The 19059-nt window shown below is 36.7% G+C and overlaps 1 protein-coding gene across 1 annotated transcript in view; it reads left to right on the forward strand.

Annotated features, from left to right (window-relative positions):
• Upf1 (Upf1 RNA helicase) overlaps positions 1-19059 on the forward strand; it is a 294032-nt gene that overhangs the window by 111048 nt on the left and 163925 nt on the right. Inside the window, exons 12-13 of the mRNA XM_090376241.1 lie at positions 9326-9414; positions 16727-16841. Coding sequence (XP_090232367.1) covers positions 9326-9414; positions 16727-16841 — 204 coding nt within the window. The remainder of the gene's footprint in view (positions 1-9325; positions 9415-16726; positions 16842-19059) is intronic.

Below are 19059 nucleotides of genomic sequence, written 5' to 3' on the forward strand. Positions count from 1 at the left end.
GTAATCAATGCTAAATCACTTTGATACAGAATAAACTGTCTTTAATACAATAAGTATTAAACTTTGTTTACTGAAATAAAAAAAAATACAGTAACCCCCGCGAATAGCGGGGGTTACTTTCCTGAGAAATGCCGCGAATACTGAGTAATGGCTCCCATAGTAATAAAGGGGTTCCGTTCCAAAGTATGAAATATATAAGAAAAACTAGTCTAAAATTTTGTCTATGTATGTATTATATGTATCTTCATAATATGACTATGTACATAGACAGTACATAGTGAAATGCAAGCATATGGCATCGAAATGAAAATAAGAAACAATTTAATATTAAATGTAATATTTATTAGAAATTTCAAACAAATCTTTCAATCCAGCGCCTTTGCTAGCTAAAAAAACTTATCCCGCCAGTACTACATCAGTTTCGCTAAAGTGTTGATAAAGGAGCTTTACCTTTTCACGAATGATGAGTAAACTTAACGGAATTTTATTTTGAGTTCGGTCTTCTATCCACAGATTTAAAGCCTTTTCCATTTTTTCTAATTAACATCACGAGTTACAGAGCAAATTTTTGAAGCAATTAGCGTGTTTTCACGGACACTATGGCGGATTTTTTCTTCCGATTTCTAGATTGATCGTACCGTTGACTCATTGATTTTATAATGTTTTGCCACCACTTTCACCATTAGAAATTTTGTCTAATAACTCAATTTTATTCGCTAATGTCATCACCTTCTTTGATATTTTCACATTTCTCTTGTTATTCGTAGCCATATTTTTCTACGGGTTAGAAAGAACTTGTTCACAATAAAGTCACTTTCTTCCCTTAACACACTCTGAAAACAGTAAACTGTTTTACTGTTTACTGTTTTACTGTTAAATTTACTGTTTTACACTGCAAAACAGTAAATTTATTACTTTTGTAAGCATATCAATTTATAAATTGATAAATTTATTCAATTTATAAATTAAAAGCAAACGACGAAACCTTCCATGACAAGGGCATAACACATACTGAACAAGGATTAGCGAGAAACATCCACGACGGGATTTTGTTACCCCTATCCTCCCACCCACTGAGCGCTGTTTTGACCGGGAAAGATAATTTTAGCCACGCCCATGTTTTTTTATGGCGGAAAATGTTCACGGCGCTTTAAAATTCACATATTTTAGGTTTCATTTTATATTAAATCAGCGACCGCGAATAGCGGGGGTTTACTGTATATAGAAATACAGGTGAACATACAACAATGAGCCAAAACATTATGACCATCTACCTAATATGATGTTGGTCCTCCATGTGCAGCTAAAACAGCTCATACCCGGTGAGGCATGGATGCTACAAGATTTCTAAATGTGTCTTGTGGTATCTGGTACCAACATGTAACCAGCAGATCCTTTAACTCCTATAAAGTCCGTGGTTGAGACACCGCAGATCGGAATGACTGTTCCAACACAAACCACAGATGCTAGATGGGATTGATGTTTGGGGAATTTGGAGGCCAGGGCAATACCTGGAGGTGTTCTGTGAACCAGTCTCGAACAATCCGGGTTGCTGTCTTTCATCAGGATAATTCACCATGCCATGGTGTGGATGGCGCATTATCCTGCTGAAAGACGGCACTACCAGAGGGGAAGACCATTGCCATGAAAGGGTGTACCTGGTCAGCAATGATGTTTAGGTAGGTGGTAGGGGTCAGAGTGCCTGGCACATGGATGACTGGACCCAGGGTATCCCAGCAGAACATCACCGAAATCGTAACACTGCCACCACCAGTTTTTTTTTGTTTTTGTCCCACGGTGCATCCAGGTGCCATCACTTCCCCAGGTAAACGATGCAAATGGACCCTGTTGCACCATGCCCAAATGGTGCAACAGGAAACGTGATTCATCGGACTAGACACCTGCTTCCAATCACTCAAGGTCCAGTTTCGATGCTTGCATGCCCATTGTAGGTGCTGTCACCAGTGAACCTTGGTTAGCACGGGCACTCGGAGTGGCCTGTGGCTATGCATCCCCATTTTCAGCAGGATTCTATGTACTGTGTGTTGTGACACATTAGTCCCATCACCAGCATTCCAGTTACCGACGAGAAGTTGTGCCAGTCACCCTTCTGTTGCCACGTACCATCAGGAGAGCCTTCACTCACCTCGAGCATTGATGAGCTGTGGTCGTCCAACAGCTGGCCAGCAGTTCGTGAGTTCCCCCCCTACTCTGACCACTTTCGGTAGGTACTAACCATGGCTGACTGTGAGCACCCCACCAGCCATGCCGTTTCGGATATGCTCTGACCCAGTTGTATGGCCATTACAGTTTGGCCTTTGTCAAACTCGCTTCCTTTTCCATCTGAAGAACAAGAGTAACACTAATTAATGGAGCTCGGTATTAGGTGTTTTTTATACCGTGTCCTGACCTGTGCACGTGCCATAGTTCACCTGCAGTTGCTTCAATTTGCATAACAACTTGCTGGTCATAATGTTTTGGCTCATCGGTGTAAAAAGCATTAAAATATTAAAATGCGATTACTTTTACTTTCGTTTATTTTATTATTAATTTATAAAGATGAATTTTTTCTCAAATGTTTTTCATGCAGTTATAAATACTGTAAATATAATATATCTGCATAATGACAGTAGTTATGGTTAAAAAAAAAAAAAATCATCACTTGTGGCTTTCCGGGATGATTTGTGCATCTTACCTGTGGGCACATCCGTGAACCTGTAATGTGTGCGTGCGTGCGGTTCAGTATTATGGTGCACCAAAACTTAATACCATATAGTGATAGGAGTGTTTTTTTTTTTTTTTTTTTTTTAATAATAGCTTTACTTTCATAACATGAGCAGGTGCATGTGGTTAGTTTTCTATTGAAATTTTTAATTTCTTATAATGCATATGCTGTTGGAATATTTCTCACTGATGTATTTAAAAGTTGCTATCATACCCTGATTGATGATATGGGATTTTGTATGCTTTTTAGGAATGGATAATTTGAAATGTGTATAGTCATATTCAAAGTGTGAATTAGGTCCCACAAGTAAAGTACCTGGATGGCAACCCAAAGTTTGCGGGTTCGAATCCTGCCTCGGGCTAACAAAAGAAAGAAAGAAAAAAAAAAAAAGTCCCACAACTTGTGAATAATCTGTATTCATCAGAAAGACTGCCAAAACCAACTTCCCTCTAACATTGTTATAATGAAAGTTTGCTACTGTTACAGTACAATTTATGGTATCATTATACAGTACAGTCTTGCACGAACCATTATATTAGACATGCACCAACCTGCATCCAGAGTAATTGGAACCCCATACTTGAACTGTCTGTATATATATAAAAAAAAACCTGATATATTAAGAAAATATGCCTTAAATTTTTTACACATCAAATAATGCAAAAATCAGTCATCAACAATATTAATATTTTTTATGTATAATTCAAAAGAAAAAAATTAAATGAAGATATATTCATAACATTATTAACTTTTCACATTTTTGCTATGCAGAAAGAGGACGTTCAGCTATTTTCTTTTTGATTTAGAAAACCAGCTGCAGAAAAATATCTCACTGGTTACACTGCTGGCAGCAGCAACAACACTACTGACAAGGATGGAAAGAATAAAATGAGCCACAGCTGCAAGATTTAGGGGTGGGGGGGGGAAATTTTCCCACCACCTCAATAATTGAAAACCTTTGTTGTCAGAAACTGGTACGGTCAGTCCTCATATAACATGATAGTTGTGTTCCTAGAAACACTCATGCAGTGTAAAATCATGCAATATGAATAACAGGCCTTATGGGAAAAATTGGGTTAGGTGCTGACCACCCAAGGTTGAACATTTGTAACCAAAACATTACCAAACACAATAAATAATCATAATAAAACACTTACATAGTTGAAATATGTAAAATTAATAATTTAATTCATTTAAATTCATCAGATTCCTACCTTAAAAATAAATGTGAAGACAGCTTGAGGGAAAGGGCGTGAGAAAGGGTTGAAGAAGCAGAATTATGGGGAAAGTGGTGGCAGGTTGTCATCATTATCGGAACTGGGAGGTGGAGGAGATGCAGATGAGGGCTTTGTGCGAAATGTGGTTACGCCAGCTACAGGGCCACGGCTCATTTTCTGTCTCTTTGGTGTTTTCATAAAAAAGACTTGTAGTTTCTGTTGTTTTGCTATCTTCCTTCTTTCACAAAGCAGCTACTTATATGGCTCCAAAGCAGATCGAATTGTATGAAATGCCCTTCTGCTTCTTTCTGCATTGTAATTTTTATCTTCTGGCCATTGCATACCTTTCTCAAATGAATTCAAAACTGAAGATAACTCAAGTATCTTCCACTTTGCTTATTGGAGGCTTGAAGTGGTGGAACCCATGTTTAGTTTCCAGAGCTAAGTTCTGTTCAGCCCTATCCCATTTCTTCCATCTTGCAGTACGATTGATGTCTTTTGAGATTATGATGAACCCCATGGCGAGATCCAAACTTCCTTACATTTCAAGGGTACAGCTCTAAAACATTGTTTGCAGGCCAGCCACTAGTTAGTACACCGGACCAAACCTATTGGTAACTATCTAGGAGGTTTCCTCTCTTAAGATATATGTTCATGATGGCTTTCTCTCTCTCTCTCTCTCTCAAAATACAGTCCTGTTTCGTCCAGTGATTCTATTGAAATGCACTTGAGCAGCAACCTGGAAAGCAGGGCAATGGCAATTTCCAGGACTGCTGGGAGTCATAGTGGAACAAGTAAATACATGGGCTGTGTTAGGGTAACTAAGAGTGGAAACAGCTGCATGTATACTTGCATGTACACCAATGCTAGGAGTATAGTTAATAAAGTTGATGAGCTTGAAGTGCTAGTCAAGACATAAAAAGCAGATATTGTTGAGATATCAGAGACGTGGTGTCACACAGACATAAGCAGTGCAGAATTGGAATTTGGGGAGTACAATGTATATAGAAAGGATAGTCAGGAAGGGAGGAGGGATTATGCTGTTAGTTAAGAAACACTATGTATAAGTTAAGTGCAAATGCATCATTAATACCCAGCCAATTCTAAATTAGCAATATATTTGCAAAGGCGGTATCGCCTTTCAAGAGGGGATGCATTTGAGCAATGTTTAGAAAATGCATTTTAGAAATTTTATTTAGAGGATGCATTTTAGCAATTTTAGAAACATATAAAATCTAAGGAAGTGCATCCAATTGATGTTGGTGAACAATGCAGTGTTGAGTCTGTTTGGTGTGACATACACACTTTTCCTTTCCCTGTGTGTGTGTGTGTGTGTGTGTGTGTGTGTGTGTGTGTGTGTGTGTGTGTGTGTGTGTGTGTGTGTGTGTGTGTTATAAATCTAATGAATCTGATGAGTATAATGAGCAATTGCGCAGAGAAATAGTAGGCCAGTAAATCAGTTTCTTATAATGGGGGATTTTAGTTTTCCAGAGATTGACTGGAATTTGTGGGTTGGTCACTATCACACTAGCAAGGCTTTTGGGGATTTATTGGATGATTGTTTTCTACAGCAGCATGTTCGGGAGGTAACTAGATCGAGTAATACTCTTGATCTGATTATCAGTAGTGATTCTTCATGAAAGGAACCACTAGGTGACAGTGAGCACAGTGTGCTGAAGTGGGATTTACTCAGAGGTAACTACCGTCAGGGGTAAAGAGATGGGTTTTTGCTTTAGTAAAGGTGACTACAGTGGTCTGAGACAGTATTTAAATTCTATACAGTGGAACCAACTGATAATGTTACCAACAGGAAATTCAAAAGGGGGAGCATTCAAAGAAATAATCTTGAAAGTTACTAGGCTTTTCATACCAACTAAGAAATATTGTTGAAGGTTTAGGCCTGAATGGATTTCAGATGAACTAATTAGACATGTGGCAGAGAAGAAAAATGCATGGGATACATATAAATTAACATGTGACAACAGAAGCGTATGATAGATATAAGCTGGTCTGTAACCAAGTCACAAAGGAGGTTCGGCAGGCAATGACAGATTAAGAGAAGTCTTTGGCAAAGGATGCAAAGAAAAACAACAAAGAGTTATTTACTTATGTAAACTCTAAAAGGAAGGGGATGAATCAGATTGGTCCACTTGATATCGGTGGTTCAACTGTTGATGAACCCGCTCAGGTAGCTAACAAACTAAATGAATATTTTTCATCTACGTACACACATGAAGAGTTATTCAGGGAGGGAAATGCCAGAGGTGTATTAAACTCTGTCAGTAAGCTAGATTATATTGTAATAACTGAGAGTAAGGTGGAGGAGAAATTGTTGAGGATAAACATAAGAAACGCACCTTGAGTGGATGGAATCTATCCAGTTATATTAAAGGAGCCAAGCAAACCCTTAGCCATAATTATGAAAGCTTCCTCGGACTCAAGGAAGGTACCCATGGACTGGAAATGTGCAAATGTGACCCTAATTCGCAAAGGAGGATCAAAGGGAGACACAGGTAATTACGGACCTGTTCGTTTTAACTTCTGTTCCAGAGAAATTAATGGAGGCACTGGTTAAAAAAGCATTGCAGAATCATCTAGACCAATTGTCTGACCAATTTGATTGGATACTATGATGTAGTCACAAAGGTCTTAATTAAATTTTATTTAATGTCTTAATTAAATTGTTCCCCTAATTAATTTTTATTATTATTTTTTTTTTGTGCACATAAATTAAATTGCTATTTATAGAAGGGATTATTCACAAATATGCTTCATTTCTCTAATATTTCGTACTACCTTTACAAATCAAACCAAATTTAGAGACGAAAGATATAAAAATTTCGTAAAATACAAATATAATAATAATTATGATTAGTAATCCCAAACTGAGCGTATTAGTATTAATAATGGCCGAATGGTGCAAGAAAGCCTATGGCTTATGCTGCACCAGCCCAAAAAAAAAAAAAAAAACCCGAACAAAACAATGATAAATTAAATAAATAAATAATAATAATTAATAAAAAAAAGGAAATTAAACCTATCATCCTATGCACTTCCCTGACCCGAAGGTACTATCCAGATGACCTTTGAATTTCCCCAAACTGTCAGCCTCTACATAAGTTGCCTATCCATGTAGGCAACTTATTCCAGTATTTATAATACGCTAGCTAAAATAAAACTTCCTGCAGTCCAATCTAAACATTTCCCCCGTAACTTGAATTTATGTCCCCTAGTTCTAGCATCATTTATAATCTTGAAAATTTCTTCCTCATTCATTTTACGGATGCCTCTCAGAGCCTTAAACACCTCAATCAAATCTCCTCTAAGGTGTCTAGTTTCCAAACTCTACAACCCACATATTCGAAGTCTTTCTTCATAAGGATGCCCTTTCAAGAAGCTCGGTGTCTTTCTTTAGGTGCGGTCTCCATACTTGAACACAGTATTCCAAGTGTGGTCTAACAAAAGCCTTATATAATGGGATTATCACGTCCCTATCTCTACTTGCAAAAGTTCAATAGATCATTGATAGGACACCATGCGCGTTCCTTGCAACCTGTTTACAATGCTCAGAGAATTTCATGTCTGACCATATCGTAACACCCAAGTCCCTTTCCTCCAGTACTGGGTTTAGTTGAACTCCACCAAGTGAATAAGTTATTTTGGGATTACTGTTTCCCAGGTGTAATACCTTACACTTTGTTGGATTAAAGCATAGCTGCCATTTTTCTGACCCTTCCTGAAGTCTATCTAGGTCTCTCTGAAGAAGCTCAGCTTGACAGTGATCTTTAACCACTCTACCAATTTTAACATCATCTGCAAATTTAGACATCACGCCCTCTATCCCTTCATCGATAGCATTTATGAAAATTAAAAACAACAGTGGTCCTAATACTGATCCTTGGGGAACCCCACTTCTTGCATCAACCCAATCTGAGGAATAGCCATTTATCACAGCCCTCTGCCTCCTGCCCTGAAGCCATCCTACTATCCATCGAAGGATTTTCCCAGTGATTCCAACCTGTTCCAGCTTAGAAAGCAACCGCTCATGTGGGACTGAGTCAAAAGCTTTGCTGAAATCTAAATAAACAATGTCGAAATTATTCCCTAAATCCAGCTCATGAGTGACCCTTTTGAAATAGCGAAGCAGATTTGTTAAACATGATTTTCCCTTTACAAAACCATGCTGAGTATCCTTGAGAATTTCACTTCTATCCAAATGATCTTGAATTCTACCCTTGATCATTGCCTCCATGATTTTCCCTACCACTGAAGTCAGACTGACAGGTCGATAATTTCCCACTTCACTTTTAGAGCCTCCCTTATGTATGGGAGATACATTGGCACTTTTCCAATCCAAGGGAATCTCCCCAGAGTCTAGTATTGCTCGCATAATTAGCCTCAGTGGTTCATGCACTCTATCATCAGTGTATTTTGATACTGGAAGCCTTGTAGGCAGCATGCTGTCGCATCCCCACAGATGTCTTCAGACATCTAGAGGAGTCAGTGCTTAGGCAGATAGTAGCTGTTATCCGTGCGAAAGATGGCCCGACACGGCATTAGGTAGGTGGTCATGATTCAGTGATCAATCAGTTTATATGCGAATGGATAAACACCAGTTGTCTTTACCATGTGTTACATGCAGCCAGCATTTTAAAAAAATTTTATATTCAGCTCTTATAGAAAGATTTCTTCAGCCCAAATTTCATTAAAATGAAACAAATAGAAATGCAGAAATTATTTATTATTTCCATGCATTTGTAAGGAGAAAAGGAAATTGTAGATTAAACATAGTTTTAATGCATTATTGTTAGCTTTAGATGGACATGGTTCACAAGTCTTACTCAAAGCATGTATTATTTATATAAGACTTACAAACGTGGTGTGTGCCTCCAAGTAACCAGAATATGTGCATCAGGAGCTAATCAGCATCTATTCACCAATCCCAAACTCACAAAACTTCATTGGTGAGTTCACTTTTTTGTTTCTGCTACATCTCTTCTTTGTAACAACTTCTAATTCCTGTCAGTTACAGTCTGCAGAAATTGATTCTCAACATGTATCTTATATTTCTCAAAATTGAGAAATATAAGATACATGTTGAGAATCAATCATCATGATAGAAAAGTACATATCCCCTATCATCATGATAGAAAAGTACAATGCATTCCCTCTTCATGTTTGGGATTGCAAGAATGAAATAATAGTAAAAATAATAAATACTGCAATTAAATCATTTATAAATAGGTATGAACTTAGAGTTGGTCTAAAATATCTGTGTAAAAATAAAACTGTTCAGTTTTTATTTACAATTTATAATTATTTATTTAGTTATCTCTTCAGATTGCTCTTTGTATCCATACTTCATATAAGTTTTGTATTTTAGGTTGTTCGCCTGTGTGCCAAGAGCCGTGAAGCTATCAATTCACCAGTATCTTTTTTAGCACTTCATAATCAGATCAGAAATCTGGAGGGGTAAATTCTGTTTAATATTTATTAATCAATATAGTAAATATCTGTTTTGTTAAACAGTATGTAGTGTTATTATTTATCATTTGTCATTGATATTGAATTTGTTTGCAGTTGTTATAGTGAGTTTGCTTCCATTTGCAGACAGGTCAGAACACTATGAGCTGATAGGCAGATTACATTGCCAACTGATAACATTTCTGTCATGTACACTGCCCTGCCATTAATATCCTGACAATTCTCAGTTGATAATTAGTCCCGTCCTACCCAAGTATAAACTATAAATGTGCTTGTAGGCCTTGTAAGAGACAGTAATATGGTTGTGAATGCAAGCTTCCACAATCAACAGAGTTAACAGACTTTCAGCACAAAATGATGATAGGGTACCACACAGATACCCTATCATCATTCAGGCTATGTGACATTTCAACACAGAAGATCCCTAGGTTGATGATTGGCGATGTGATCTGCAAATGGAAGCAGACAGGTTCTGAAACAGTAACAACTACCTTGAAACCACTGAAACTGACAGAAGATCCTGCAAAGAATCATCCACTCAGCCACTATCTGCCTAAGCACTGACTCCACTAGTTGTATGAAGACATCTATAGGGATGTGATAGCATTTCTGCCTACAAGGCTTCCAGTGTCACAATGGAAGATGGTTTCTTTGTTGTCACAGCACACACAGGCTCTCATTAAAAAAAATAGGGTCCCATGTCAGCACCAATACAGTATACAGGATGCCGCCTGATATGGCCCAACACAGTTGTGTAGCTGTCCACAAGCCACTAATTACCCCAACTAATGCCAGATGCTGTCTAGCTTGGTGTAAGGCCCACCATTCTTGTATCATAAACTAATAGGAATGCTGTGCTCTGGAAGATGGTTCACCATACATGGTCTAACTAGTCAGATGGTCGTGCCTAAGGTGTCAAATGCAGAAATGAAGAAAGCTGCCTTCCGGACTATATTATCTCAACAATGAAGTTTGGCTGATACAGTGTGATGGTCTGGGGCAGTTTTTCATGGTTTTACCTGGGTCCATTGTGTTGTTTTTTTTTTTTGTTTTGATAAACCACGAATGCTGAGGTCAGTCTAGGCATCCTGGACAATAATGTGTTGTGGCAGTATGTTGAGGAACACCTATACTTGTATTATTGGGAGAATGCACCATGTCCTACTGCTTGCATTATGATTACACTGGTTTGACATGAGCATTGAAAAGTTAGACTTTCGAGCTCAGAACCCTGACCTCATTCTATAGAGAACCTCTGGGATGAATTGAATTGTCAAGTGTATGTGAAGAGAGACTGCCCAAAAAAGCAGAGCTAAACTGCTCGCTGCCTTCAAATCCAAATGGAGGAAAACGTCTGAGGTCATTTACAAAGACCTCTAATCTCTGGTTTTCCAGAGATTAGAGGCTGAATTCTAAAGGTTTCAGCACATATTGTTAGTTTTCCTTTAAATAAAAGTTATTTGTAGGTATGCAGGTGTGAAGATATTAATGGTAGAGCAGTGTATTTCTAAAACAAATTGTTGTGTTGAGGGGGAGTGTGCTCAGTGAAAGAGTTTTAAATGGAGGTAGGGTCAGTCACTAAAATGTAAGCACTGCTGCTTGTTTTCCTTTAAATAAAAGTTATTTGTAGATATGCAGGTGTGAAGATATTAATGATAGAGCAGTGTATTTCTAAAACAAATCGTTGTGTTGAGGGGGAGTGTGCTCAGTGAAAGAGTTTTAAATGGAGGTAGGGTCAGTCACTAAAATGTAAGCACTGCTGCTTGTTACATAATTTGTTAATTATATTATGACCATACAGAACCAAACATAGCATTATCGTTCCCTTTTTGTTTTTTGTTGTGAATGAGCAAAATATAGAAAAAGGATGGTAACTCAGGGTGTGCTGTTTGAGTGATTCATTCTGCCTCTTTGCTTCACATGCTGATTCAGTGTCTCTGTAATGCCTATGCAGTACAGAGACACTGAATCAGCTGTCTGGAAAAATCATAAGAAGTCAACCTGTCTGTGAAATGAACCCATGATTATTATATCAAATGTGGAACGGCGTTGCTCTCCGACCTGGGGGAATTATAGCAGTTTTCTTTACCTGGTTATCTCTTATTCCAACACTGGTGCAGTTTGCTTTATTAAATTTGTAAACTGTATCTGATTTTGGTGTGTGTGTGACCAAGAAATTTTATAATGCATCTTAATTAGCAATTTCTGTAGTAAGTATAGCCTTTATACCTTTAATTTTCTGCATGTATTGTTTCTGATGACCACTTGCTTACAGTGTACAACTGCCTGTATTTCTGCTCACTTGGTGACACTACTACTGTCTCCTCTGGTGAGGTTAGTGAACTAGCCAGTATGGTCAGCACTGACCAAAAGAAGTAATCAAAAGGTCTGGTATACAACCCCTCATGGTCATAGTCAGGAGTGCAAGCCACTTAACATCTGAAACTGAGCATGACGTTTCTTGACCCAAGATATTAAAATGAATTTTCACCAGAATATTCCTGTCCTTCTCATGTCGTATTTGCTATAAGATAAGTCTATGAGTAAATTATATCAATTCCTAATTTAGATACATAGAGTGTATTTACTTTAGATACACTCCTGGCAATTTTCCGATAAACACCAAGCAACCAAAACATTCTGAACAGCAATTGAACCTGACAACTTTGGGCCAATTCCTTTTAAAAGTTATATCAAGTTCTACTATAAGCTTCCTAAACGGAATTTATTTACCATCTCAAAAGGAGGAAGAAACAGCTCAAGAATGAACAAAAAGTCATCCAAGGAAAGAAATTCATGATCTTAAAAGGACAGTTCTTGTTCAGAGCACTATTCTTATATTTAGCTCTCCAGACTTTCTAACATCAATTAAAATAGGCTATTTACTCTGTCCGGTTCAATCATATCCAGTATCCCAGGAAGTACTACAAGTACCAGAAATGCAGGTGCATAGTCTCCAGCTGCAGTTTGCAGAACTAAAGCCTTTCTTGGTAAGAGCACCCCTTTGTTCCCTTCACCAGTCTCATTGCCCATCTCTGTACCCATTCCGGCAGCTCTGCATCCTTCCTAAAACTAGCCTCCAGACCTGTATGCAATACTCAGGGTCTGGCCTGACCACTGCCTTATACAAAAGGATAATCACCTCCTTATGCCTGCTATCAAAGTTGCTGTATATCATTGACAAGACCCCATCAGCTGCTCTGGCAGCTTGTATGCACTACTCTGAAAACTTCATATCTGATGGCACAATTACTACCAGATCTTTTTTGTTTTTCACTACCTGAGTGTAGTACCACACAGTTGGTACATCTCTGGGTTACTGTTACTCATATGCAGTACTTTGTATTTCTCAATGTTAAACTTCAGTTGCCACCTCTCAGCCCATCTACCTAAGTTTTCTTTCCTGTTGCAGCCACATACCATTGTTACCATCATTTACAACCCTTCCAAACTTTGTGTCATCTGCAAACTGGAACATTAAGCCTGTTATACCTCCATCGATATCATTGATAATTATAGAAAACAACAATGTCCCAACACCGAACCATGGGGCATTCCACTAATGACATTAGTCCACGACGAGCAGTGTACATTGATTACCACTCTCTGTTCTCCCGCTCAACCATCCTTTTATCCATAGTAGCAGCTTTCCCTTAATGCTGAACTGCTACAGTTTGTACAGCAGTCCCCATGTAAAACAGTATCAAAAGTTTCTATGAAATCCAAGTATATGATATCAAAATTATTTTTTGCATCCAGTTCCTTTGTGACCAAATCGTAGTATCCAAGCAAATTGGTCAGGCAAGATTTCCTCTTAATAAACCCATGATGTATATGAACTATAGCTGCAGTCCTGTGTTGCTTCTTTAACCACTGACTCCATTACTTTCCTCAGAGTAGAAGTTAAACTAACATGTCTGTAATTACTCATGTCACCCTTTAATTCCCCTTTGTGAATTGGGGATGCATTTGTATTTCTCCAGTCTTTGGGGACCTCCTCTGAATCCAAGGACGCTCTCTGTTTATGGCTGAGTTTGCTTACTTCCTTTGCTGCCTCTTTTAACATAACTGGAGAGATCCCATCCACTCCAGGTGCCTTATGTTTAATTTCAACACTTTCTGCTCCACTTACCTCTCCTCAGTTGTTACAAAGTCACTTAGCTCCCTATTAGAGTTGGATAAACTTCTGGCCTCCACTTCTCTCCAGAATTCCTCATGTGTGAATGTAGAGGCAAAATACTCATTCAGAGTGTCAGCTACCTGAGCTGGATTATCAACAGTCAAACTGTTGATAACAAGTGGATTAATCTGATTCATCCTCTTCCTTCTAGAGTTTACATAAGTAAACATGTAAGCGCATAAAATAACTAAATGCCACAACCAGTTGGCTGGAGAAGTGTTTGTATATGTTATGCTGAAAGCAGAAATAGAAAATTTTATCATCTGACCAGTTATTTCCTCGAATAATTTTGGGTAAACAATAATTACTCACTTTTAAATTACTCCCTTTTAACTGCAATAAATTTTGTCTATATTTAGAAAGATACTGAAAGGTTCAGCCTAATTAATGCAGAATTAAAAGTTAATTTGAGTTAATGCTTTGAAGGCAAGAACTGTGAATTGCAGTCAGTTGGAAATATCAATTTGAAAGCATTAAATTTTGTTTCGCTGGAGCCTCTCAGGCATCCGAACACCTGTTAATGGTAACCGTCCCAAGGAATTTATCAAGAATTTGCTTATATAGATACAGTAGGATTATATTTGCTTATAATCCCATTGTATAAGCAATTGTGATTCTATACTTGAAATACTGTATTCAGGGCTTGAAACCACACTTTAAAAAAATATGTTTTCTGAAAAGGTTCAAAGATAAATGGCACACTTGGTGGGATTAGCAAAATGGTCCTCATGTATCACATGCTTGAAAGATTTCGATGGGTTAAAACGCTCAGCAACTAGATACCTTGAGGCTCATACAGGGGAGAGTGAAATGAATACAGGTAAAAATTTTAGGAGTCAAATTGGAATTATTATGGAGAAAGAGGTTTAGACTGGATTTTTGAAATTTTCCTTTAATAATTCAGATGTTATTTACTAGAAAGTTCAAGTGTTTAGTGTCAAACAATGTTAACTACAAAGTTGCATTTTTTTTTTTTTTTTTTTTTAGATAAATTTAGTTTTACTTTATAAATATAACAATGCATATCATGTCATAGAACTGTATCTCTCTGGTAGTTTACAAGTTAACTTGAGCTGTAAGTACATTTCTGATAAACCAAGAAAATTTAAAATGACTTTTTCTTGGTTAATTACAAATTGATTTTGAAGTTAATGTTTGACATTAAACCCTCGAGTTGCTTCCATGGTTGGTTAGTCTGACAGCTTGGGGAAATTCCCCAAGCTGTCAACATATCTACTAACCCAAGCTTGGCTTAGTAGATATGTGAGGAAGGGAACACATAAGTAGTTTTGCTGTCATCACAAAAACCTGAACCTGTATTGTGCTTTCTTCCACCATACAGCTAATACTAATACAGATAGACCACTTCCGTAGGTAAGGGCAGAACTTGTTTTCCAAGTAATGCTGATGGCTAGTGAAGTGGGATACACCATATGAAAATTATATTTAGGTTCAAGTTTCGGCACAATATGAATTAGCACATTCTAAGTTTGGTGGCTAGTGGCCATTCCAGCCCACTAGCCACCAAACTCACAATAGAAAATCTGCTGGCCAACCAACATAAAAAGTACTCATTTGTATGAGAAGTAATCCACAATTACCAGATTTATTTCTATACACAGTACAATATTATACTGGGATAAGAAAGTATTACTAAATAAATAAATGTCACAGTCTCTGTACATCTCAAAAGCTCAATTCCACACAGTTCATCATCTTCTAATGACTTACAGCACAGGAATTAATAAACCTACATTGTGTGTATTTTTTATCTGCACATAAACAAGGGAAATAAAAATGCATTTTTGTTACATTTTTACAATTTCATTATACTCTGTATTTTGATATGTATTTAATGCAGTGATAAGCTATATAAACTTAACTGGGAAGATATAAGTAAATTAGGCTACTCTGTTGGCAGCAGCTACCTACTTTTTACATTGCTACCAATTTTTCTGTGTGATTAAGTTTTATTCATATAAACAGGATGTGTTATTGATTAAAATATGGGAACAAGCCCACAATCAAGAATTGTGGAATTGTTGGTAATCATTTTAGAATGGCCTGAGTTTTTCACTTACAGGCTGCTCATTTCCAAATTTAACCAACTGCTAAAGGGAAAATTTTGCTGAAAATGAAAATAATCATTACAGGCAATAAAATATAAACATAAAACTATTATTCGCTTCTATTTTCCACTTCAGAAGCCAGTAAGCTCAAAGATTCAAACTTTTGTATGTGCATATATTAATATGTTTTCTCAAATAAATAAAGGAATAAGCAAATTAACAGTAATTCAGACAAAAAAAAAATTGTACATTAATTAAACATAAAACAAAATGTCTAATTTATGTAGCAGGCTCACAGAAACATGCTTGTATTTGCTACACTGAAACCAAAACTGGCAGAACTAGCATGGTGAAACAGAAGGCAAAGAGTTGCACAAACAGATTTGCTAGATCTGACAGTTGCTTTTTATGTTTTGTGGTCAAGTGGAAGAGTACAATAGCACGCATGCTTGAGTGGACTGATTCAAGCTTGCTTGACTGCTAAATACAATTAACAAGGGCATTCTGTCAAAAATGATTAATTGCAACTTCTCTGATGTAGTGGTTATTTTGGAGGAAAAAAAAAACTTCTAAGTAAACAGTACTTCTTTTGAAATTGCACAAATGAAACCTTTTCTGCATTTAGGAAGGTACTGAACATTTTATCTTATAATCTTGAACAAAAAAATTAATGCATATCAATTATTTTGGAGAGAGAGTGAGAGAAAAGGGGCCCTGTCAGAAGGTCTTGTGTGACTGCTACCAAGTTAATAAATGATAAGTTAATTACCTAGATTAATAGATTAATAGACCAAAAAAGTAGGTTATCCCTGTTGACTGAGAAAACTGTTTTTTACCTGTACATTTTGACATTTCATCTGACAGTTTGTATTTGTTTAGATTTATTATCCAAAATGGCAATTATCAAGTCTTGAGGTTGCTAGTTTTCAGGCTTTCTACTTGTGCTAATAGACAGGTTACAATTTTACATTAATATAATCATTTTATTTGGTTTAATTCTCTTTTTTATTTCATTTTATTATTATTTTTTTATTTTATTTTTTTTTTTTAGTCATTCTGAATTGCACAAATTACAGCAACTAAAGGATGAGACAGGTGAACTCTCTTCAGCTGATGAAAAGAGATACCGAATGTTGAAAAAAGCTTGTGAGAAAGAACTTCTTGAGGTAAGATTCATTTTGAACAATAAGAGGTGGATTTGCTGAATTTTTGTCTTCTTATAGGTATTTCATTGCTTGTAATATTTAGATCACTAAATTAAAAATTGCAAAGTAGTTGACAAACTTAACACCATAAGATTTGTGCTTAATTGTGAAATTTATTGGATACTGAATGATTTCTATTACACTTAATTTCTAATAAGGAAATGAAGTCAGCTCTCTTCATTGAATGAATTTCAAGCCCTGTTTGAAGTTCTCTGTTAAGACTTGAAAAAATGCCTACTATGTCTTGCAGATCTAGTATAGTAGTTTAAATATATGGGTTAACTATATTTAACTAAATATATGGGTTAACACCGATACTGTATAGTTAATTATCAAAACCCATAAGGATTATGCCTTGTGCATTTAATTTTCCAAATACATTACCACCACACCCTTTTGGCATCTCTCATAATGTGGATATAACTTTGCAACTGTGATTGGCTTGTTGTATTACCTGGGTACCTGCCCGCCCACTGATGATGAAGCCACACAGCTTCGAAACGATCGTCTGGGTGGTGGTACCGCTGAAAATAAATAACAGTAGTCTTCTCTACTAGAGAAGCGTTATTTATTTGAAGTAATGCAATAGTAGCTATCTCGTTGTGAAGGCAACCACATTATGAGATACAATTAAAACTATGCCCTCTACGCTACATACGTAGTTTAAATATATGGGTTAACTATGGTGTATTTACACCGATACTATATAGTTAATATTTCTATAAATAAAACTGACCAAAACCATACCAATTTCTTAATATGAATAAAAGTTTACACATAGATTAAACAAAAGTTATTATCACCCTTCACCACTATACAACTCCCACATAAGCTCTAATGATGACAGCAATATTATTCATGGGGTCAGTAGCAAAAAAAATCCTGTTTCTTTTTGAAGTGGGATTTATTGTTACTGATTTTGACTTATTTAGGATTCTTGGAATAGTGGGTGCTTTCCATTTTCCTAATCAAAGTAATTCTCTCTATATGCAACACTGTTAAGAATCAATGCTCAGGTTAAAATTCTTACCCAAAGAACAACTTGACTCACAGTTTTTCTAGTGGAATTGGGTTAAGGGAATGTGAATTATGGATTTCCTATCACAGCATCCCCCACCTTCGTTTGAGCCTCTGAGACACTGTTTGCCTTTACAGTGTGACTTGCTACCAGTGAGTTCCAGTACAAGTTGACTTGTAGATATTTTCTGTTGCACCTGAGTTTTAGGATGAGATACTGATCTTTCAATTTTTTTTTGCTTGTAGATTGCATTCACCTTTCCTGCAGTTATGCTACTGACTTTTTTTTTTTCCCCCTACCCTCCATAGCCTTCATGTGATTAAACTATCTCCATCATAATGTCTCTTTGTTACTGATAGTCATTCATATGGTCTGCCTTTACCATGTTGTGTTGTCCTCTACGCATGCACACACACACACACACACACACACACACACCAACCAGATATGGGTAGATATTGTACAATGAGATAAATTAAACAATATTGTTGTATGAGCCATTCATATGGTCAGGGTTAATACTCTCACTTAGCAAGAATAAAAGTGAAAAATACTGTTTAAACTTGTTTTAAAGGAGGGGATTGAATTTATCTTATTACTGACACCTATGTGAATTTTATATATATTTAAAAGAATAGTCATTGCTCCACTTTTACACATTTTTTATCTGTAACAAACTGATAAACATATAGCTTCGTTATCTTTTGCACATGGGTATGTTTTAAATGCTATGTTTAAGTCAGACTGAATGCAGCAAAGCATCATATGTTCAAGAGTATAAATTATCTATATAATATCAGTGTAAATACACCATAGATAACTCTTAAACAAAAAATATACGATAGTAGTGTAAAAAGGGCATAATTTTATCTGTATCTCAAATTGTGCACCTCCTTCACAATGAGTTGGCGAGTTAGCACTACCTCGAATAAGTAATGCTTCATTAAAAGAGAAGAGTATTGTTACTTATTCTTAGTGGGCACCACCTCCCAGATGGCACCATTTCAAGGTTAGTTGGCCTCTCATTGGTGGGTGGGCAGGTACCCTGGTATTGCAGACAAGACAATCCAGTTGTGAAGATAATCCCACAATGAGATTATCTTCAAAGAGAAGATAATATCATCGTGGATTATCTTCTTATCATAATGAGATTAACTGAGA

Source organism: Mastigoproctus giganteus, chromosome 1, assembly GCF_048544385.1.
Source record: "Mastigoproctus giganteus isolate SK-2022 chromosome 1, ASM4854438v1, whole genome shotgun sequence".
Taxonomy (NCBI): domain Eukaryota; kingdom Metazoa; phylum Arthropoda; class Arachnida; order Uropygi; family Thelyphonidae; genus Mastigoproctus; species Mastigoproctus giganteus.